The sequence below is a fragment of the Taudactylus pleione genome, unplaced genomic scaffold, assembly GCF_031769625.1.
Source record: "Taudactylus pleione unplaced genomic scaffold, aTauple2 ptg000319l, whole genome shotgun sequence".
Lineage (NCBI taxonomy): Eukaryota > Metazoa > Chordata > Amphibia > Anura > Myobatrachidae > Taudactylus > Taudactylus pleione.
In genome coordinates, this window is record NW_028284720.1 from 3,587,752 (window position 1) to 3,606,005 (window position 18,254).

Genomic DNA, 18,254 nt, shown 5'->3' on the forward strand with positions numbered 1-18,254 from the left:
ATGCTTGGATCTTGTCAGAATTTGTTGGTTTTTGTTTGTCCACCTGACTCTTGAGGACTGACCACAAATTCTCAATGGGATTAAGGTCTGGGGAGTTTCCTGTCCATGGAAATAAAAATGCAATGTTTTGTTCACTGAGCCACTTAGTTATCACTTTTTCCTTATGGCAAGGTGCTCAATCATGATGGTTGGGAGAAGTTGCTCTTGGAGGATGTTTTGGTACCATTTTTTATTCATGGCTGAGTTCTTAGGCATAATTGTGAGTGAGCCCACTCCCATGGCTGAAAAGCAATCCCACACATGAATAGTCTCAAGACACTTTACTGTTGGCATGACACAGGACTGATGATATCATTCACCTTTCCTTCTCTGGACAAGCATTTTTCCAGATGCCCCAAATAATCTGAAAAAATAACTTTACCCCAGTCCTTAGCAGTCCAATCCCTGTAACTTTTACAGAATATCTGTCTGTCACTAATGTTTTTCCTGGAGATAAGTGACTTCTTTGCTGCCCTTCTTGACACCAGGCCATCCTCTAAATAGTCTTTGCCTCACTTTGCATGCAGATGCACTCACAACTGCCTGCTGCCATTCCTGAGCAATCTCTTTACTGGTGGTGCCCTGATCCCACAGCAGAATCAACTTTAGGAGACAGTCCTGGCACTTGCTTGATGGTCTTGGGCACCCTTAAGACTTCTTCACTTTCTCCTTGAAGTTCTTGATGATCTTATAAATGGTTGATTTAGGTGCAATCTTACTAGCAGAAATATCCTTACATGTGAAGCCCTTTTTGTGCAAAGCAATAATGATTGCACATGTTTCCTTAGAGCTAACCATGGTTAATAGAGGAAGAACAATGATTTCAAGCACCACCATCCTTTTAAAGCTTCCAGTCTATTATTCTAACTCAATCAGCATGACAGAGTGATCTCCAGCCTTGTCCTCATCAACACTCTCACCTGTGTTAATGAGAGTATCACTGACATTATGTCAGCTGATCCTTTTGTGGCAAGGCTGAAATGTAGTAGAGATGTTGTTTTGGGGATTAAGTTCATTGTCATGGCAAAGAGGGATGTTGCAATTAATTGCAATTCATCTGATCACTCTTCATGACATTCTGTAGTATATGCAAATTGCCATCATAAAAACTGAAGCAGCAGACTTTCTCAAAACTTTTGGCCATGGCCATTATAAATTTTGTCTATCTTATGAGAACAGTCAGAAATAACTTATATATATCCAACCACCAATGTATTGTTTAATCAGAAACCATGGTGGTGAAAGTTGAATAAAAAGAAATATCCTTGAGTACATCTCAATCCTCTAAACTAGCTTGGGAGTGAGCAGGGGAGGCCAGAGGCATTTTAGAGAAGTGAACATTGGCCTGCTGTGGGTCAGTAAAAAAATGGATGGCAACACGCAGCTTAGCTGTGGTTAAAAGAGCAAATTTCACCTTTCTCTCAATCAGAATCTTACACACCTCTGAGAAGGGTCTACGTTTTTTGGAAACTAAAACAGAAAAATCTTGGCAAATGAGAATGCGGTGACCCTCCTTTCTCAGCTCTGGTTTAGCCGATATGTTTGTAATTTACTCTCCTTATCCCTATAGTTTAGGATTTTTGTGATAATATGTCTGGAGCGGGCATCCCTTTCACACCAACGTAACCCCATCCTATGGACCCTCTCAATTTGAATTTGAGAGTTAAGATCAGACATTTCCAATGTTTGTGGGATTAACTCACTGACAAATCAATTTAATTGTGAATCAGCAATGGATTCTGGGATTTCTTTAAAGCGTAGGTTACAATGACAAATGCAGGATGCTAAAGGGGGTTTTCAAATGCTTGATTTTAGAGCGAGTGTGGCCAGTTTATGAAGAGAGCATAATTTTCACTTATCCATCTTTAATATGCATCATACAAAGTGTATTATGTGTCATAATTCCAGCATATACATGACCAGCGATCACAGTAAGACATTATATGCACCAGTGGAGCCATCCTGCTTGAGCTGAATGTTTTTATTTAATATGTGGGCACCATTCCAGAGCATTGGAGCAAGTTCAGGAGTTTGTTGGAGCATCAGAAGAACCTAGCACTGCCCTGGACATATATGTACATATTGGTCTCCTTATCCACTGCATAGTGTATTATTATACAGTATTAATAATTAAGCCTATAGATGGTCTATAGTAGTGCACTCCTAACAGTGCATCTTTTTCAGATATCCTAGTTTTTGTACAGGTGTAGTTATTACTGGCCAACACATGTTAAAAGATCCACAGGTGGTGCTAATTATTACATTTGTGATACTGAGAAGAACATGCAGCACTAGTAAAATATTATATTACTATCTCTTTTGTGGTCATGGGTTACTACACCTGATGTGATTCTCGAAGTCACCCAGTTTTCAGTCCTATTTTGGATGGTCTGAGATTTTAGTTCTAGCTCCTGTTGAAGAGCGTGAATCGAGTCCTTAGCATCACTTGTCCTATGTTCTAGAGTGTCAATTCTGGACATGTTAGTATATATTCTAGCCAGTGATGCATCTAATCTGGCATGGAGGTCCTCAAATCTCTTACCTAATAATCAGCTGAGGTGGGAATTGTATTACCCTTAGAGGTAGTAGGTGAGAACCCTCCCTCCGAGGAACAGGATGCTGGAGGAGAAGTCGGTGGGTTAGCAGTCATTGATTTTTGTTGTTGGGGTTTACGATGACCATTCTAGTGGATGTGGTGGGAGTAGTTGGATGGGATGGAGTAGATTTGTCTAAATAACTGTCCATAGTAGGGAAGACCCTGCTAAAGTATGCAGATACCAAAAGCAATCAAAATCAGTAGAACAGATGTACTATTATACCTACTGTAGGGATGAGTGGGTTTGGTCCCCTGAGACCCGAACCCTCCTGAACTACGGGGATCCGAGGTAGATCCGAGTCAGCTCGGGTTTTCTGGCCTGACTCAGATCTGAAAATGAGGCAAAACGTCATAATTCAGCTGTTGGATTCTCATGGGTTTTGGATTCTGTAATGGTTCCGTGATCACTGCCATTTTTCATTCTGAAAAGCAATATACAGTGGAGCGCTCAAACTGACACAGTTGATGAGTCTATAATGCTCTTTTTATTCAAATAAATTAACATGTAGTACACATATATTAAAACATGTATTCCATTAAAACCAATCTCCGTCAATAAATATAATGTTTAGTAAACATTATGACATATTCTAAATATAACAGAATGATCAAAGGGCCCAGCTAATAAATGAATAAATACATAAATAAAAGAAACAAAATAAAAATTGTCACAAATATATACTAATAATTGGGATAGATGGTAACAATCTCTAGGATCCGTTGGTAATGCAGAGATACTTATATTGAATGTAAATGTTAGGGTTCAAGAGGCAGTAACAATGTCTCAACATTAGTATAGCCAATAAAGGTGAAATCACTCCTAGAGTGCTGGTTCTATAGATAATACCTATCCAAAGAGGGGATGAGATCCTTTCAAACGGCAGGTTGGTTACAAATGAAGCACTCTTTAGGTAACACTAGCCGTGGCTATGAAGAATCCTCAAGTCCTGGCACTCATGGAAGGTGCCTCTATGGCAGAACACCACTGGTACCTGGTTATCTTTATTGCCTCCGAAAGTTGGCAGGTAGAATTTTATAATCCAGCAGCAGGAAGAAAACACACGCTTCACACCAGTGAGTGCTGGGGAGTGGTAATAGCTGGCTGGTGTGTTCGGTCCAGATCCGCTGATCGGAGCTCTCAGCAGCAGGTCTCTTAAACTGTCTCCTGGTGATCAGCCAAATAAGGACAATAGTGAAAGGTTAGGGTATTCTGCAGCTCACAGTACAGTAGTTGATATAGCTGGTATACTGGTAGATGGAGATGATGGATGAAAATAGCAGCAACAAGTCCTTGATGCATTTCTCTGGGTTCTATAACCCCAGTTTCCTCAGAAGGTTAGATGTATTGATTAATCTCCCTTATATAGCAGTGTTCATTCATTAGATTAAAGGGAATAGAATGCACATGTGGAAAAATGGGCTTCAGACACAAACATCATCTAATTAAAAGCTGCTTCCAGAATGAGACCGTTCTGTGTTTTTTTGATTCTGGCTGTTTAGTGTGAAGAGGGAGGGTGCTGGGATCTGTTGCTGATGCTGACCATAGGGGCTGACTGGCTGGCTACTGTTGTTAATATAGGGGCTGGCTGGCTACTGTTGTCCACTCCATATAGGGGATGGCTCTTGTCCTGTCCATAAGGGCTGGCTATTGTCTATAGAGGGGCTGGCTGGCTGTTGTCCTGTCCATTGGCACTGGCTGGCTGTAAAGCTGTGTTCTCCAGAGGGTGCTCTTCACCCACCCCCAGTGTGATTTTTATTTTTTTTATTTTCTATGTGCATGTTAGCCACACTTGTCATCAGCGTAGGTGCGCAGGGGTGCTGTGCTCCTGTCTGTCAAGGAGCTGCTGCCCAAACAATAAATATTTGTTTTTATGTGCATGTTAGCCACACCTGTCATTGGCGTAGCTGCGCTGGGGTGCTGTACAGATCCTGTCTGTCAAGGGGCCGCTGCCCAAAAAATAAATAAACAATTTTTTTTGTGTGAGGTTGTGTGCGTAGTGAGTTTGGAGGACAGTCACATGACCGGAGAGCAGTATCCACATACCAGTCTTGTAGCTGCTGGCAGCAGTCATGATGACAATATAAGGCCGTCAACATCATCTATGAAGGCCGATGTACCAGGGCTTAAGTCAGGCCAAAAAGTCAGGCTAAAAAAACCAACTTTTACCCTTTTAAAGCAAAAAAAATGTAAAGCTAATGCAGCTTTAGAGAAGCAAAAAATTGGCAATATGCAATTCACTACACGAAGTGGCAAGGAAAGGATAAGGCATTGGCCTGTATTTATGATGACTGATGGTTCTAATGATAATTTAAGACCTTCTGCTTGTAGGAGAGGTACAAAATAATGAAAATTGTTAAGACGAAAAAGACACCATAACCAACTGTGTGCTCTGAAGAGTCCAAGTGTGTCTGCTGTTACCATGTGTCAGCTTGACCATTCTAGTAATACTGTACTTGAAGAGGATCCTCCTTCCACCATTTGTGTGCCTTCTGATGTAGAAATTGAAGATGCTTCTGTGGAATTGCACGAGGCAGATGAGGAGGATATTTATCTAGTTGGTGATAACAACAAGGTTGATGAGGATGTTCATGATGATGAGGATGTTGATGGTGAGGATGTTTGTGTAAAAACTGTAAGTCAGGCAACAGTTGTTGCCCATGGTGGGAAAAATCCCATTGTTGCCATGCGTGGACAAAGGTGGAATTATTTCCACCCAAATATGGACAACCTTTGCCAAGCCACTTGTAAACATTGCCAAGTTACAGTGAGTAGAGGTAAGGATTATTAACCATCTTGGAACCTCCTCCCTGTTACGTCAATTGCAGTGCAATCATCAAACTGGAAAAGGTATTTCAAATTCTAAAACTTTGGGGACAAAAAACCAAACAACAATCAGTCAGTGTCACCTACTGCTCCCTTCTATCTGGATCCAAGCACCTCTAATCTCCACTACCAACACCAGCATTATCATCAACATCCTTCTTCATGATTGGAAGTAGTCCTTCATCCAATATCATGAGCATGACAGGCTCCTCTCCAATCCATGATTCCTTAGAAGGATCCTTGAGCGATACGCCTGTTGCTGCTGCTGGTGGTGGATCTTCATCCCAGAAAGGGACCAAGAAGACTACTACTGGTAATTAAAAAAACAGCTGTCAGCCAGTTTCACAGCGGATCACTGACGCCATGATGGCTGTGCTAGTATTACAGTAGATGGTGAAATAATAAAAAATGAGGATGATGGTGTGGAGGATGAGGGGGAAATTTGTGTCCTTTCTGATGCTAATGTGGATTTTGATGATGAGGATGTGGTTTGCGTAAATCAGCCACCAGTGGCAGCAGTTCATGCTCATGATAAAAAGAAAGCCAGAAAAGCTGTGTCTTGGGTGTGGAATTATTTTCATCTTAATTCTGATAACAGTTGTGAAGGCATCTGTTCCATTTGTCGAGCCAAAGTCAGCAGAGGAAGGGATTTTAACTATCTAGGCACCTCCTCCCTGTTTTGTCATTTGCAGCAGGTTCATGCAATTTGTTTAACAAAATAATAATAATTTGTATATTAATAACAAGCAGTCCAATATCAGCTACCAGCAAATTGGACCAGCACATGTAATCTCCACTACTAATTGAAGGTAGTCCTTCAAAAAAATGTTTTGTGGGGGGCCCAAATAAACCAAGAAGTTCAGCCATGAAAGTGTCAGTCCTAGTGGCTAAAGTGCTTGGTTTGTTTACCTGTGCATGTCCTTTTTAATATCCCATTTAAGAGTGGGTGGGAGGGACAATTCCATCCTGCACCTCTTTTTTTTACATTTTGCACAATTTGGGACATTGCCGACTGACATTATTATAGTTTATAAACCATAGAAAAGAGAGAAAAAATAACTCTTGGTGGGGGCACACAATGGGGTATTGAGATATGGCTGTTATAAAAATTAACTTTTAATAGGCAAAATATTTTAAAAAAATTTAGCAACTAACAATTATTGAACAAACAAGCAAACAATACATATACATAAATCAAGGGAGATACTATCTCCACTATGGATTGTAGATAGCCAGGCGAGATAATGCTACATTGATATGAATATTTATATGTGCCTTTGGCCACAATATAATATCTTACCAATTAATTCACAGTATAGGCATATAACTCCACCTTTAATACTGATATATATATAATAGGAAAAAAAATTCCATTCATTTGTAGGAGAGATAATCATATGTATATATATATTATATATATATATATGTAAATATAAATGCCTGCATGCATTTTGAAGTTAATATAGAGAAATATCATCAAATAGATCGTACACTGTGGGCCTGATTCAGAGCCGCTCGTAAGCAGCCGCTCGCTCGCTCTGAGCGATGTTCGCACATCTGCGCATGCGTATGGGTCGTAATGCGCATGTGCCAACCAGTCAGTGCGGTCGGAAATCGTGTGCTCACAAAATAGCGAGGGGCTTGTAATTTGAGTGACAGAATGAGGCGTTTGTGGGTGGTAACAGGGGAAGGTGCTTGAAAACGGGGAGTGGAGATCCGAACGCAGCCGTGTCAAAAGGGCATTTAAAGGGTGTGCATAATTAACCAAGCAGCATCATCGACCACGTCACTTGGTTGTCTTTTAGCCTGAACTGCTCGCATGATTGCGGTAGGAAAATGCTACCACAAGAATAGCGAGCAGCTCATACGCCTTTCGATGTACTCAATTAATCTAATAAATAGCGGAGATGACGTATGATGCGAGCGGCCAAGGGGCGTCTTTACAAAATAGCGAGTGCATGTTTCAGACGCTCGCTCAGACATAGAGGCGTCAACAGACCGCAAAGAGCGAGCGCTCAATTTAAATAGCCAGCCCCTTTTTCTGAATGAGCGTCCGCAAATAGCGTCCGGCTCTGAATGAGATCCTGTGTGTATAGTAAAATTAAGTGGTTGATTAAAATGTAACATATACCATTAGATATTATGAATAAACCTCACACAGTGAAACTTCAAAAAACTAGATACAACAAAGCACAAAAAACACCAGAATGGACCTCATTGATATATTCCCAATGGAATTAATGATACACATAGAATGTCAATTAGCATAGTATGATGGTATACAGATGGCAATTGCATAAAGCAGTCAATCACTTGTCCCTCTTAATAGATGAATAATATGCTGCAGATAGAAAAAGAGGGGGGTCCAGCACAATGTATGTAAGTGACAGTTAAATAAACTGGCAGGTTAGGTGGCCATCTGCCCTGATGTACTGGGCAGTGCAGGGGGTATAAGCCACTAACCTGTCCAGTGTGCGGCCCTGGTTTGTAGTCTGCAGTGCTGTCAGTAGTGCTAGTGCATGCTGCTGTGTATAGTTGGAAAACCGGAGTCACGTGTGCGCATCACGTGACCCGGAAGTGTCAGTCTGACGTGCGTTTAGCCGATACAATATTGATTTCACTATTTTTCCCCAATATAGGCCAAAGGCTGCAGCAAGCTGGCTGGCTAAACTAAGCAACAGAGCAGCGGCACAAACGCACGGCAGTTTGAAAAAATATAGATCATCTATAAAACATTGCCACACAGCAGTGGCGTCGGGATGGCAGTTTAATAAACTATAATAATACACAAAGGGAAAATACTGAATCCACACTGAAAAGATTTCTGCTCTTATATGATTAATATTATCTCTAAAAAATACCTATAACAAACTGAATATATATACACACACATATACGTGTAATGATGCTCCTATCATGGATCATAAGACCACAGTCTAACAGACCTATCGATAAGGAAGTTTGTAGTGCTCCCCTGAGTCAGCTTATAGCATATAAACCATAGAAAAGAGAGAAAAAAGAACTCTTGGTGGGGGCACACAATAGGTATTGAGATATGGCTGTTATAAAAATTTACTTTTAATAGGCAAAATATTTTTAAAAAATTTAGCAACTAACAATTATTGAACAAACAAACAAACAAACAATACATATACATAAATCAAGGGAGATACTATCTCCACTATGGATTGTAGATAGCCAGGCGAGATAATGCTATATTGATATGAATATTTATATGTGCCTTTGGCCACAATATAATATCTTACCAATTAATTCACAGTATAGGCATATAACTCCACCTTTAATACTGATATCTATAATAGGAAAAAAAATTCCATTCATTTGTAGGAGAGATAATCATATATATGTATATATATATATATATATATATATATATATATATATATATATATATATATATATATATAAATATAAATGCCTGCATGCATTTTTAAGTTAATATAGAGAAATATCATCAAATAGATCGTACACTGTGTGTATAGTAAAATTAAGTGGTTGATTAAAATGTAACATATACCATTAGATATTATGAATAAACCTCACACAGAGAAACTTCAAAAAACTAGATACAACAATGCACAACAAACACCGGAATGGACCTCATTAATATATTCCCAATGGAATTAATGATACACATAGAATGTCAATTAGCATAGTATGATGGTATATAGATGGCAATTGTAAAAAGCAGTCAATCACTTGTCCCTCTTAATAGAGGAATAATATGCTGCAGATAGAAAAAGAGGGGGGTCCAGCACAATGTATGTAAGTGATAGTTAAATAAACTGGCAAGTTAGGTGGCCGTCTGCCCTGATGTACTGGGCAGTGCAGGGGGTATATGCCACTTACCTGTCCAGCGTGTGGTCCTGGTTTGTAGTCTGCAGTGCTGTCAGTAGTGCTAGTGCATGCTGCTGTGTATAGTTGGAAAACCGGAGTCACGTGTGCGCATCACGTGATCCGGAAGTGTCAGTCTGACGCGAGTTTCGCCGATACAAGGCTTGCTCAACCCTTGGGACTGTGAGCAAGCCTTGTAACGGCTGTGAGATGCTTAAAAATGCATGTAAATGCCTTAAAATTATTGTTATTAAGGTTAATAACACTGTAGGAACAAAAAGAGGCCCAAATTATGTGGTTTCACTGTTTATATCATTTTTTGGAAAAAATACAGATCCAAAACGAAAAAAACAAAACACCAAGGAAAAAGATCCAGTAACAGATCCAGATCCAAAACCAGGGGAGATCCAGATCCAAAACCAAAACACGGGGGTCGGTGCACATCTCTAATTATACACAGTCTGTTATGGATACATACACATTAACCCTTTAAGAGAAAAAAAAATACTAAATTGTTTTTAAAGAAAATAAGGGAGAAAAAGAAACAACAAACACAAAACTCACAATTATGGGATTTAACCACAAAGGTAAAATGCAATAAGTATTTAAATGAGAACTGCAATTATCATTCACCACCACTAGATGGTGATATTGTATAGACAGAAAGGCTGCATACAGACAATTGAAAAAACAGCTTAATACATAAAACTAGCAGATGTAATGTGAAATACTAAATCTTGAGCAACAAGTGGGTAAAATCACTTTCAATAGAGGTACCACACCACGCAGTCCGGCCACACAGACTCCAAGGCAGAGGTAACTGCAGGTCCCTTCACGTGTACCACCAAACACCAGCAGATGCAGAGAGGAACAAGCAAGCGGACGGTAGACTCCTCTGCAAGGAACTCTACAATCTCCGCAGAGCAGGAATCTAGTCCGGCTCATGGAAAAAGAGACAATCTTCAGCAATTTCCACCAGAGGCAGGTTTCCGCAGCACCACAGAGAACCAACAGGCTCAGAAGGACAGGACAGCATGGAAAATGGATAGATATGAACCCCTACTTCAGCCACTACCAGCAACAGGGACACCTGAACCAGCAATGGAGAAGTCCGACAGGGAGCACCACTACCGGCAGGGAGAGAACCCAACAGTTACCAAGTAAGATGGGACTTGACCATGTAGCACAGCCCTCACAGCCAGATGCTTGAGATGGGTGTCAGTGAGGAAGTCTCTTGATGGATAGGCACTGAGCGATTCCAGTGAACAGCAGCAGTCTCCAGCCTCCATAGGATTGACCACATGTTGGGGAGAATATTCGGCCCCAAAAGGCAGCAGCAGCTGATCAGTGAGATAGGTCTTCTCCACTCGGGAAGTCAGCAACCAGATTGTCTACAGTAAGGGAGGGAAGGAGGGGGGGTTCCACCCTGATACACCACAGATCCCCACCAATGTAGAGGGGCAATTACTGGCACAATGTTTCACCCATACAAGAGTGCAGGGCAGGGTCAATGGTAAAACCCTATAGCCGGCTCCGCTCGTAATGCAGCCAGGTTTCCCTAGTGCCCCTGGATAACTTTTGCTCAAAACAAGGCATTGGCAGTCATACAGTCTGTCAAATCTGAGGGCCAGACTCCAGGGTAAATTTAAGGCTCCAAGTCAAGAAATATATCTCCAGACTCATTAGATGCTGAAGAATCGAATTAGAGATAGGAGAACCCTGTCAATGATTTTAACATACTTTTAATATTAGTCAACAGGAAGTAAACTTTCTTGATTTAATTCTTTGTAAAAACGGAGATAGTTTGGCCACTAAGAATTTCTCTAGGCCCACAGATGGGATGTAGTTATGACATCAGCAGCCACATGGATGAAATACCAATGCCTATGTTAATCCCAATGCTGGAACACTAAGAGGACACAGGACAGCTCATCCTCTGCCAGGGGTGAGTATACAAGGGGGTTAGGTTTAGGGAACCCTGGGGGGACTTAGGGTTAGGCACCCCCCAGGAAATGTTAGGGCTAGTCTAGGGGAAGAGGGGTTAGGTTTAGGCAGTAGGGGGAGGTTAGTGTTAGGCACCCCCCAAGGAGGGTTAGGTTTAGGGTTCAGGGAGGAGGGGTTAGGTTTAGGCACTAAACATGGAAGGTTAGGGTTAGGCACTAATAGGAGGAGGTAAGGGTTAGGCACCACTAAGGGTGGGTTAGGGGGGGAGAGTGGTAGGGATAGTATACTTACCTCCACTGTCTGAATTTTCACCCATCGGGCTGCCAGCATCAGGATTTGAACTGCCAGGCTGATGTCCTGCGGTCATTAATACTGATTCCCCACAGATAGCAACTTATATATTATTGTTAGAAGTCATCACCATCCAAGATGGCTTAAGAACATTCCAAAAGGACAAATTCACATAGTATGCATAAATTGCACCAGTGGAGAGATTTTCAAGGACCAAGTCAATAGCCTTAAACAAAATTTTATTGAAAAAGGGTATGATAAGGAAATATACTGTAGAAGAGACTATAAATGAGATAAGGGATTATCCCCAGAAAGACCTCTTAGAATATAAGGATAACTCAAAGAAACCCACTGTATCATTTATCACCACATATAAGAACCAATATAAATTATTGGAACATATTTTCAAGAAAAACTTACATTTGTTACAACAGGATCCCGTCCTAAGAGAGAGTCTCACAGGTACCCAAGCTCTATATATAGGAGAGCTCCTAACATAAACAACAAATTGGTCAAGAGCTTAACTAGTAATTTTCACTACTTACAGCCCGTAGTCCAACTGTCAGATCTCCATGTGGTGCCTTGGTTTCCCCGGGTAGATCGTGTGCTGCACATTATGCACACCAATATCCGGGAAGGTATCGTTGAGGCACATTTGTGACCAGTGGTGAAACTAGGGTTTTTGGAGCCCCGGGACAATATAAAAACGCCCCCTATCTATAAAAGAACTATAATAATTTTATATAGATACATAAATTATTAACCCCTACATTGGTCAAGGTTTTCCTCATATCTCCCCAGAAGGTGAGAACTTTTGAGCAAGGGAGGACCATACCATTTCCCCCAGTGTTTATTAATTTTCTCATGCAAAAAAACACAGGAAAAGTGCATCTATAACAAACAAGATGCATTCTGGGTAAAATAAATTTCATATATGCAAATTATCCTACCTGTAATGCATTGTTGCACTTCATCAAATCAATGAGTCACATAACATTTCTACAATAAGTTTAGAAAAAACAGACCACGAAGGTCATGTCCAAACCTCTACTATTGGAGAGAAGACAGGGGGTCATTCAGACCCGCTCGCGAGAAAAGCTCGCTCGCTAGCGGGTCGATGTTTTGAGATTGCGCATGTGCACGACGGAGGGAGCTCCATCGTGCGCATGCGCGAGACCCGGCAAGCGATGAGAAATACGTCGCTCGGGGTCTCGCACCAAAGGGGGCGTGCTGTCGATGGTGACGGACAGCATGCCCCCTTTGGTGGGCGTGCCGGGGGTGTGGCTGCCAGATGGAGGCGTCCCCATGGGAATGCCTACCGTCTGAGTCCGGTCCCACTGACATCAGTAATGATGTCAGTGGGAGTGACTTTGGCTCTGATAGAGCCAAAATCACTCCTGGGCTTGCGGCAGTGAGACCCTACAGCAGGGTCTCGTTGCAAGCCCGATGGTCGCAATGGTCTTTGACCATCGCGACCATCATTATGGACACTCGCTATAGCTGTGGGTGGTCACCCACAGCTATACGAGTGTCCAGGAGGACGCTCCATTTTCATGGAGGAGGGCCCTGATTCAGAGCGAGCATTCTGCTCAGAACGTTCACCTCTGAATCAGGGCCACAGTCCATAAAGGTTATATCCAATCCCCCGCTATTGGAGAGAAGTCAGCCCATAAAGAGCATGTCCAAACCCCCTCATAGGAGTGTAGACAGCCCATAAGAATCATTTCCAGACCCCCAACATTGGTGGGAAGACAGTCCAAAAGGGTTATTTTCATTCCCCCACATTGATGTGAAGCTAGTCTATAAGGGTCATTTTCAATCCCCACATAAGAAAATATTAAAAACACACCAAACTTAAACTGGGGGTAGTTTAATTTACACACCTGTAGAAATAGGTAGACTAAATTTAGTTTTTTTTATATATATACACTGTATATATACTTTTTTTCCAGTTATAACACTTACTACATGCAAAGCACTGTTTATTACTTTATATATGTCAACATAGCAAAAAAAACCTTAGATACGCTACTGTGACTACACCATGAGTATTTTCATATTAGTTTCTAGTTCTTCTCTATAGGTTGTTCAGCCATGAGAAGAGTCCCTTCTCAGGTTTCTCTCATCAAATAAAGGGTTACACACACACACACACCTCTTACTTACTTGAATTTGAATGGGTAGTACCCTGTAAGCAAATAGAAGTTTCAGCAGGGCCAGCTTCCATTGGTTTGTGGGTGGTATGAGATGTTTGAAGGTCCCACGGCTACAATAAAGTTTGTACTAGCTCTCCAAGACGCTGTGTACCCTGATCTGTAAGAAACTCCTGGGTACAACTGGGGATTCCCTATCTACTAGTGGCTTACCTACATGCTCGCATCTGTAGATGCTAAAACTAAGACCTCCAGATACCAATTAGCTGAATCCACCAAAGTGAGGATGAATCTTTTCCATGTCATATTAGGAGGTTTTAAGGGTCCTACATTGTCTATGGCCACCCTTTGGAATGGTACCCCCAAAATATAGTAGGAAGGGTTTGTATAAGTGCTCACTTTGGGGTACTGTCTAACTGTTGACAGGTGACACAGGATTCCACATATAGTACTACTGTTCATCATAATTTTTTGGGGCCACCAAAAACTTATCCTAAAATGGAATAAAGTCTTTTGGCTACCAAAGTGAACAGTGACAGGTATATCATGGACTAGGGAAAGTAGCTGAGAAATGTACTGCTGTGGAACTACAGTATCAACTGTTTTTAGACTGTACTAGTAGTTATCAAAGGAGACAAATATATATTTTTTTTTAATAACAGACCTTTCTCCTAAACTATCTGTCACCTATCTAATCTACTTCTACAGTACTTCAAAGTTTTTTCCTCGGGTTGCAATTGTCTATATGGCCTCTAAGAGTTCTTGCCTATTCACCAACCACATCTGTAAAACCTTTTGGGTGGTGGAATGTCCAGCCATCTCTAATTCTCAATTTTGGAATAAGTAATTTGAGTGCACAGGGAACCGTTTTGTAACAGCAACACTACCATGGGTTGTGTCCTTGGTGCCAGAGTAGATCTGTCTTTTTGACACCACTTATGGAGGATCTTATGCTCACCAATGAGGCTGGCTGGCTACAAGCTCTTTTGCCAATCCACCTGCATCTTCTGCAGTTTCTGGTTTATGATCTGCAATCCACTCTTGTATTTTGGAGCCACTTTCAGAAGCATTTGCTCTAAGATCATGGTGTGCAATATCTGCTCTGCAGAACATGCTTCTTTACTTTCCATGCACTGAGAACATGCTCTTCAAAGTTGATTAAATAAAATCTGTTTGCAAGCATCCCCTCATTTTTGTAAGGGTATAAAATGTCTGCCTGTAAAATTTAGGTGTGACCTGGTCCTGTTCCAAAAATGCCTGTTTAACTTCATTGCATTATGTGCAGGCTTGTGCAGTCAGTCTCTGATACATTTCCAATGTCTTGCCAGTGAGACTGGGATCAAAAGTATTTGGACCATTCAAAGATCTTTCACACACCTGAAGAAGAATTTTCAATGTCTGTTTCACTTTCTAAAATGTGGGGACAACTGGGTATATCAACCTGGGCATTGTTGGTGATTCAACAATAACCTAAACCTATTTTAGTTAATAAGAACCCTACTACTACTCTCATGGGGCCTACTGATTATTAATATATGATGGCCCCATGATTTGTGGTGACAGGCACAAATAGGCCAGAGAAATTCATAATAATTCCATTTGTGGTAAAGCTACTCTGATAAAATCTGGCACCACTCAAAAGAAACATATAAAACAAAAAACAAATGCCTAGGTAAAGGCAGACTAGATGGGTAGATGGGCTAGAATTGTTCTTTTCAAAAACCATTACCAATGTTTCTATGGTGATGTCCACATTTGACAAAAATTGACAACTGATCTTAAAGTTTGAGCTCCCAAATATTCATTCTTAATTATTGCAAAATAAGGAATAAAATGCAAAAGTTTCCAATATAAGAGGAAAAAAAAGAGATGTTAATGTATAGGACAGAACATAACACATTGGGCCTTATTCAGTACTCACTGTGTGTGTGTGTGTGTGTGTGTGTGCGCGTGCGCGTGTGTAAGCATATAAATAAACTAACAACTTTCTTTTTCAAATTTTTTTCACATTTCTACTTACTACTCTTTGGAAAATTGTTATATTGATTCAAAAAGCCAACTTACGCAAGACCACTCGATGACATGTACTAGAAAAAACACATGAATGTGACATTTTGGCAATATTTGTGTCTACATTATTTACTGCACCATTGTGAGGCACACAACAGTACTTCAAAGGTGTTGTAGTCTGGTGTCTAGCAATACACACACAACAGCATCAAGGTTGACAGTAGCATAAGGTGCAGAAGACTCCACCATTATGAGACATATGGCAGTGCCTCCATGGTGTTGGAGTCTGTGCCCATCCACAAGCTAACACTTAGCAGTGCCAGAAAAACATAGTAAAAAAAACATAAAAAATTTCAAAATGCAAAGATCAATAAAAGTGACCACAGGGAGAATAGTTTTTTCCTACAAAAATAGGGCACTGCAATGGGGCCGAATATTTTGGATAATGTGGTAATAATTTTTGTTAACATAACTCTATATTCTCAATTAATTTTCTAGATAGTGAAAACTGCCAGAAATGTCCAGAGGATGAATGGCCAAATAAGAATAAAGATGCGTGTATTCCCAGAAGTGTAGAATTTCTATCATATAAGAAGGATCCAATAGCTACCGTTTTTTCTTCCATAACTGGGCTATTTTTCATTATAACAGTCCTTATAACCAGAATATTTTTTTCATTTTTGGACACTCCAATAGTAAAAGCCAATAACAGAAACCTGAGCTTCATTCTTCTCATCTCCCTCAAGCTGAGCATACTCTGTGTGTATCTGTTCATCGGTCGTCCAGTGGATATCACCTGCATGCTACGCCAAATGTTTTTTGGAATAATATTTACTGTGGCTGTGTCTTCTGTTCTGGCTAAGACTATCATGGTTTGCATCGCTTTCAAATCCACCAGACCGGGAAGCTACTGGAGAAAATGGCTGGGTGTTAAATTGCCAAATTTAGTGGTGTTGATCTGCTCATCTGTTCAAGTTCTCACAAGTGCTATTTGGTTGTCAGTTTCTCCTCCTTTTCAAGAGTATGACAGGGATTCTTATCCTGGGATTATCATCATCCAGTGTAATGAAGGTTCTGTCCTTGCCTTTTATTTCATGTTGGGTTACATGGGGTTTCTAGCAGCTTTGAGCTTTGGTTTAGCTTTTATGGTGAGGAGATTACCTGACATATTTAATGAAGCCAAATACATCACCTTCAGCATGCTGATGTTCTGCAGTGTTTGGATCTGTGCTATCCCAGCCTATCTGAGCAGTAAGGGGAAACATATGGTCACTGTAGAGATTTTTGCTATATTGGCTTCAGGTATTGGAATACTGAGCTGTATATTTTTTCCTAAATGCTACAATATTCTTCTGAGACCTGAAATGAACAGTAAAAGACACTTGTTAGAGAAAAGTTATTCATAAGGTTAATTCAGAGGAAATTCTTCCTTTATTATATACATAGTCTTGTGGTTAAAATGTGTAACAGAAAGCTAGTAAGACACAATATAAAGTAAAATATATGTTTTCTATAATCATGTTATTACAATGAAATAAAGTTTAAGATGAAATTATGCATCCATAATTGAGTAGGTAATTTGTTCTGTTCCCTTGCAGATGTATATTTTGACAGTGTATTTATTTATTATGGATAAAAACAACATTCAAGACTTATCCTGAGATATGTAGAATTACCCCAATTATTAATAAATTACACAAGTAAAGTAGCTGCATTCTTCAGAAACATTTACAAAAGGACAATAGTATTAGTAAACATGTTGGTAATATTGGCAATAGATCCTGCATTACCTAATGCAAAAACAGAAGAAGAATATTAGTGGTAACAATCTCTGCAATCTGGGAGACACCACCAAATATGGCGAGTAAAGTCAGTGCCAAATTGGTAATCATTCTAAGACAAGACAATTCTGATACTAGAAACCTTACCTTTATGGAATCATCATGAAGGGACTAGTGTTAGTGGACAAAAATATAAACTAATTAGATAAAGCAGCCAACTAGTGAAGGAGCTTTCATCTTTGGTCCTATTACAAGTCTTGTATTGAGGGTGTTCTGGCACACTAGGGACTAGAAATACTAAACTGAAGCTTAAAAATCTGCTACTGCTTAGTAAGAGGAAGCAGGAGAATCAAAAGTAGCTGCTGATTAGTAAATCTAGTCCTGGCATCCTTGAAAGGTATGATCAAGTGGATTAGTAATGTTCTCAATCCATGAAATTCAATATGGAACCAATAAGCTAAAATTAAAAATATAATAGTGTACATAGATCACGTACGGTATATTATTACTAAAATAGTGCAATTGTGCTCATCAACACATCTGTCCAATCTCTGCTTCCTTTGAGAAAGCAGACAAATGGAAGGTGAAATGTGTTATTTCTCTTGAGTGGAGAATTATCTTCCTTTTTACTCTATAAACTTATTCAGGGCTCAACAAGGCTGAAAGCTCAGTTTCTTTCTATTATCCATGTTGATTATTGGTCCAATTCTATTGTTTTTCTTCTTAAATGCAGATCTGACTCTATTAAAATACATATACTC

At 40.2% G+C, this 18,254-nt stretch overlaps 1 protein-coding gene across 1 annotated transcript in view; it reads left to right on the top strand.

Annotated features, from left to right (window-relative positions):
- Window positions 1-17,118, top strand: part of LOC148509568 (vomeronasal type-2 receptor 26-like) — a 122,497-nt gene extending 105,379 nt beyond the window's left edge. Inside the window, exon 3 of the mRNA XM_088442970.1 lies at window positions 16,211-17,118. Coding sequence (XP_088299096.1) covers window positions 16,211-17,118 — 908 coding nt within the window. The remainder of the gene's footprint in view (window positions 1-16,210) is intronic.
- Window positions 17,119-18,254: the final 1,136 nt, after the last annotated feature.